The 5,954-nt window shown below is 68.4% G+C and overlaps 2 protein-coding genes across 2 annotated transcripts; one reads left to right on the top strand and one right to left on the bottom strand.

Moving 5' to 3' along the window:
- Window positions 1–55: 55 nt before the first annotated feature.
- On the bottom strand, window positions 56–1,054 carry EMIHUDRAFT_44733 (hypothetical protein; the record flags this gene model as incomplete). Its single annotated transcript, XM_005764536.1, has 3 exons — window positions 56–141; window positions 307–487; window positions 647–1,054. Coding segments are annotated over 3 exons (675 nt in total), but the record flags the coding sequence as incomplete, so codon positions are not given.
- A 2,105-nt stretch (window positions 1,055–3,159) lies between these two features.
- EMIHUDRAFT_41159 (hypothetical protein) lies at window positions 3,160–5,524 on the top strand (the record flags this gene model as incomplete). The annotated part of the gene is made up of 4 exons (XM_005764535.1): window positions 3,160–4,071; window positions 4,145–4,864; window positions 4,933–5,094; window positions 5,207–5,524. Coding segments are annotated over 4 exons (2,112 nt in total), but the record flags the coding sequence as incomplete, so codon positions are not given.
- Window positions 5,525–5,954: the final 430 nt, after the last annotated feature.

Raw genomic sequence — 5,954 nt, 5'->3', positions numbered from 1 at the left:
GGTCCCCCGTGTAGGGAGGGAGGGGGTGGGCGGAGGAGGGGGAGGGGGGAAGCTCTCCGAGCTGGATCAGCCGGACGAGGGCGTGCACGTCCCCCGCGTCGAAAGGGAGAGCCGAGGCGAGCAGCGCGTACAGGATGACTCCTGCAGTACAGTATGACTCCTGCAGCCCGACGGCCACGCAGACGGCTCGGAGGGCGGAGGAGCCGTGGGGAAGGGAAGCGGCGGGGCGAGGGGCGTGCATCGCACGACCACAGCCGTGCACACACCGCCTCCCAGCTGCGTCTCGGCTGCGTCTGTGCGGCTCACCGCACGACCAGATGTCGGTCTTTGTCGCGTCGTAACCGTCGAGGGCCGCGCCTTCCGTCATGAGCTCCGGGGCGGCGTAGAGGGGGGAGCCGCACAGCGTGCCCGAGAGCGAGTTAGGCTTGGTCTGCAGGTCGGAGAGACCGAAGTCTGCGATCTTGAGCACGAGCTGCTCGTCGGGAGCCTGAGGGGGGCGGCGGCGGCAGCAGAGGCGAGGGGAGGGCGAGTCGGATCGAGGGCGCGCCAACGCGGCCCTCGGGCGGGCGCGCGCGCGTCTTCTGCGCCCGCGAGCAGCAGGTTCTCCAGCTTGAGGTCGCGGTGGTGGATGCCTAGATTTACACACCCTCGCGCGTGGAGGGAGGCGCCGCCGATCGGATGGCGGTGAGGCGGCTGCGCCGAGGCGGTGGCAAAAGGCAATGCCGTCCATGAGATGGCGGAAGAGGCGGCGGGCGAGCGGCTCGGGGAGGTAGCCCGACCGGTTGACGAACTGCAGCAGGTCGCCGCGGCCGCAGTACTCCATCACGAGATAGTACTTTGTCGGCCCCTTGATCCAGGTGTGCAGCCGCACGATGTTGACATGCCGCAGCTTCTCGTGGTGCTTGACCTCGCGCTGCAGCAGCAGCTCCGCCCGCCCGTCCAGCTTCTTCCGCTTGATGATCTTGACCGCCACCTGGTGTCCCGTGCTCTCCGACGTGGCGAGCCGCACCTTTGCAAACGCGCCCTCTCCCAGCGACTGCTTGGTCAGCCGGTACTCGCGCAGCTCGCGCAGCAGCCCCGCGTCGCCCGCCGACGCGATGCCGCCGGCCTCGTACGCCGCCGACGCCGACGCCGACGCCGCGTCGCCTCCCGGCGCGGCCGCCACTCTCGCGGCCGGAGCAGCGCTGCCGCCATCCGCCACCGCGACCGGGGCGGCCGGAGCAATTGCGGTCTGGTCCACGTCCACGTCGTGGCCGATGGAGATCACCGGCACCTTTTGGTGGCCGCCGTGCTTCGACTCGCTGTGACCCATGGCCTCCCTCTGTCCACACCCGAACACCCTGAGTACCCTGCCCGGCCCACAGCGGCTGCGCGCCGTACGTAGGTTTCTTTTTTTAGAGCTAGGTCGCTAGTCATGTGAGAGAGTGCGTTGTGTTCTTGTTGTGGTCTCTTTTTTTGCGCTGAAGTGCCTGCACACATGTATTCACTAGCTGAGGGGCTCGCTAAACGCTCGCCGAGCTCCATGCTGTGCAACACCACCTCCTTGATTGAGCACTTGGGCACTGGATAGGGTCAGTTCCGCATGGTACGGGACCCCTCGATCGTCTCGCCCTCCCTCACTGGTGTGTTCCTTGGGAGGGGTCCTAACAAACACGGTACAGGATCGAGGTGCACGCTGCTGAGGGACCCCACAGAGGGTAGATCGAGCAGTGTCGTCCCCCCTCTCCATCATCTCCCTGGGAGACGTCGGCGGCGATGGCGGTGTGACCGATCGAGCTACAAGAGGAGCTTGTTCAGCAGGATCCGGGGTAGTCAGATGCACTACCTCACTGGGCCTGAGATCACTCGACGCCTCCCGTCACCGTCTCGGATTTGCGTGGGATCGAACCACTCCGGGATGGGCAAGCCCATCATTCTGAGTTGTGCCTTGAGCACTTGAGCACTGGATAGGGCCGATTCCGCGTGGTACGGGACCCCTCGATCGTCTCGCCCTCCCTCACTGGTATGTTATGGGGGGGGGGTCATAACAAACACGGTAGAGGATCGAACTCACGACGCGCGCGCGATCTTCGCCAGTCGGGTCCCAGAGGGAACCGGTCTTTTCGGCCGACGTCCAGCGGCGCGCAAGGAAGCAGGCGCAGCGGAGGCGGCCGCGGGTCCCTGTAGCACCCAGTCAGGTTTGCGCTGCCCGCGAGCCGCGTCCTGAGCCTCGGCAGCGCGCTGCGCGGCGCGGCGCTCGCGTTTCTGCGGTTCCGAGAGCGGCATGATGGTTCGCCAGCTGAAGCTCGAGACTCCTCGGTATCGCGAGTTACGCAGGTCACGGGATATAAGCGGCGGACGACGCGAGGCCCTTATATCTTTAGATGTGTTTCATGCCGTGATCCTGCAGAGGCCGCGTGGGCAGCAGTGCCGGAGCGACGACGAGGTGATCGCGCGTGCAAAGGAGGCTGCCTCCGGCCCCGCGCCCGCCGCACGTAGGATGGTGAACGCGCTCGTCGCGGACGCCTCCGCCGACGAAGACGAGGAGACGGCGCCGCTGCGCGAGGTTGTGCGCGACTCGGGGGCGGACGAGCGGCGCGCTCTCTATGCGGCGCGTGCGGGCGAGGCTGGCGCTGGACTTCGGCGGCTGCAACCCGCGGTCGCCGTTGACCCAGGGAAGGCGGCGAGCAAGCTGAAGTACGCGGAGACGCAGTACGAGGCCAACAAGCAGATCGCACCGGGGCTGCTCAAGCCTGTCAAGGGCGTGAAGGCGTACAAGCCGAAGGATGCCTCGATCGATAAGGTGTTCTACAATCCGCCACGCCTCCGCGCGCCAGGCATCCTCGGGGACACCATGGACGACTGGAGCGTCATCGGTGCGCAGGACGGCATCAGGGGCATGTGCAAGGCCATCTGGTGCGGCACCGTGACGGACGGCGTCAAGGGCATCATCTGCGACGTGCGGGCGTGCGCCTTCTACCAGGACGGCATAAGTGTGGTTCTTGCCCAACAATGCGTGTGGTTTCCCAGGCATTGCATTTGTTTTGCATTTTTGCATTCGCATGCATTCACCTGCATGCTTATCGTCTCCTTCGTAGGCACCCTCCTCACAAACTCCTCCACCCCCGCGCCCGCGCCCGCAGCGTCCGTTCACCCTGCAGCAGCGCGGCCTCAGCCGGCATGGCTGCCTTTGCGGAGCTCGGCCTCTGTCCCGAGATCATCCGCGCCGTCGAGGAGCTCGGCTGGCTCCTGCCGACTCCGGTGCAACAGGAGGCGGTCCCGCTTATCCTCGGAGGCGGCGACGTCATGGCGGCCGCCGAGACCGGGTCGGGAAAGACGGGCGCCTTTGCCCTCCCGGTGCTGCAGATTTGCCACGAGGCGTTGCGCGAGCAGCAGATGGAGAAGTCGGCCTCCAAGATGGCGGCGGTCGCCGCGGCGCAGGCCGCCGCCGCGAGCGCCGCCTCTGTGGGGCTCGGCGCCGACCGCGACCTCCTGCTCAGCGTGGAGGAGGGCGTGCGCGCGAGCGCTGCAGGCTCGTGGGCGGGTGCCCGGTGCGGGCTCGGCGTGCGCGGCGGCGTGCACTACTTTGAGGTGGTGCAGGAGAGCGAGGGCGGCATCTGCCGTGTCGGCTGGGCGGCGCTCAACGCGAAGCGCGAGCTGGGCAAGGACGCGCACGGCTTCGGCTTTGGCGGGACGGGTAAGAAGTCGCACGGCGGCAGGTTCCTCGACTACGGCGAGCCGTACGGGTGCGGCGACGTCATCGGCTGCCTGCTCGACCAGGTCCGCGGCGTGATCAGCTTCTCAAAGAACGGGAGGCCGCTCGGCGAGGCCTTCGAGGTTGGCCCGAGCCTCGCTCGCCAGCCGCTCTTCCCGGCAGTCTGCCTCAAGGGCTGCGCCGTCAAGCTGAGCCTCGGCGAGGCGCCGCTCGCCGCGCTGCCTTCCGGGGCGACTCCGATCGCTCGCGCGGCTGCAGAGCACGCGGCCTCGAACGCGGCGTCGGCGCCGGCAGACCCGCGAGAAGCTGCGGTGAGAGGCGGCGACGGCTGCCCGACCGCCCTCATCCTCGAGCCGGCGAGAGAGCTGTGCGAGCAGGTGCGCGTCGACAAACAAAACGGTGGTGGCGGTGGTGGCGGTGGTGACAATGCGAGCGGGGTGTGGTGAGTAGGTGCACCGGTGCGTCGGGGACTTCTCGCGCTTCTTCACGCAGCCGTCGCTCGGCGCCGCGCTCCTCGTCGGCGGCGTCGACGGCGGCCGCCAGCTGCAGCAGCTCAAGGGCGGGGTGGACGTGGTGTGCGGCACGCCCGGCCGCGTCGCAGACTTGGTCAAGCAGGGCAAGTTGCGGCTGTCTGCGGTGCAGTTCTTCGTGCTGGACGAGGCGGACCGGCTGCTTGACACGGGCAACCTCGACACGATCCTGCAGTTGCACGCCAAGCTGCCGCGCACAGGGCGGACGGGCGGACGGCTGCAGACGCTCCTCTTCTCTGCGACGCTGCACACGGCCGAGGTTCGCTCGCTCGCCCAGCGGATCACGTGCAGCCCGACCCTGGTCGACCTCAAGGGCGCAGAGCACGTTCCCGAGGCGGTGCACCACGTGTATGTCCCGGTCGACCCGGCCGACGCCACCGACGGGGGCGCGTGGGCGGACGCCGCGCGGCGCGTGCCCACCGACGGGGTGCACGCGCAGGATGTGGTCGGCGAGGGGGCGGCCGCGGCGGCCGAGAGCGGCTCGGAGGCGGTCAAGCGGCTCAAGCCGCTCACGCTGCTGCGGGTGGTGGAGCGGCTGCAGCTGGCGCAGTGTCTCGTCTTTTGCCGCACCAACCTCGACTGCGACAACCTCGAGCGCTTCCTGCACGCGGCGGGCGGCGGCAAGGCCTACCGCGGCAAGGTGGAGAAGGGGGTCGAGAGCCCGTACTCGTATATGTATTGTATATTTATGTATTGTATATTACATAGGCGGAGAAGGGGGTCGAGAGCCCGTACTCGTGCGTCGTGCTCGCGGGCCAGCGGCCGATGGAGGAGCGGCGGCGCAACCTCGCCGCCTTCAAGGCCGCCCTCAACCCGCGCCGCCCCCACCGCCCCGCCCCTCCGCCCCCCCCCCCCCCCTTCCGCGGCGGTGTGACGCCGGCGCGACGCGCACATGCTGTGGACCCAGAGCATATGCCCGCTTGGCGCAGGCGGGTGACGTCCGCCAGTATAGTAGTAAGCAGCTCCTCTCTGGGCGCAGGAGGGCGACGTGCGTTTCCTCATCTGCACCGACGTCGCCGCGCGCGGCCTCGACATCAAGGAGCTGCCGTGCGTCATCAACATGACCCTGCCCGACAAGGAGGAGGACTACATCCACCGCGTCGGCCGGGTGGGCCGTGCCGAGGTGGTTGGACTCGCGGTGAGCCTCGTCGCGAGCGGGCACCGGGAGAAGGTGTGGTACTACGACCGGCGCAAGTGGGAGGGCAGGCCACTCAGCACGAAGCTCGCCGAGCTCGGCGGCTGCTGCATCTGGTACGACGAGCCCGCCCTGCTGCGCGGTGTGCAGAAGCGACTCGGCGGCGGCGAGGTCGAGACGCTCGACGCCTTCCTCGCGCGGCTCCCGGGCGGCGTGCGCTCCCTCAACGCCAGCCTCGGCCAGGCCAAGGAGAACGGCCTCGACGCGGCGTCTGCGGAGCGCCTGCTCGCGCTCGCGCCGACGGTGGCGACGCTCGAGGCGCTCGAGACGCGGGCGCAGCTCTCCTTCTTGCTGGGGCCGACGGCGCTGTCGCAACGAGCTGCAGCTGGAGACGATGTCGCGTTGCGGGGCGGGGCGGCGTCATTGCGATCGCAGCCACCTAGCCCCGCCATTGCTGGCCCCGATTCGGTGGCCAGCAAGGGCGCAAAGGGCAGGCACACACACCGCGCTCGCCAGCGCGGGGGACGCGGCCGAACAAAGTAACGTAGGGTGCGTGTGACCGTGTGTGGCATGTATCAATTGGTACTGAGGTTGA

The sequence above is a fragment of the Emiliania huxleyi genome, assembly GCF_000372725.1.
Source record: "Emiliania huxleyi CCMP1516 unplaced genomic scaffold EMIHUscaffold_59, whole genome shotgun sequence".
NCBI lineage: Eukaryota > Haptophyta > Isochrysidales > Noelaerhabdaceae > Emiliania > Emiliania huxleyi.
The sequence above is the reverse complement of the archived record's forward strand: the minus strand, read 5'-3'. Positions and strand labels throughout refer to the sequence as shown.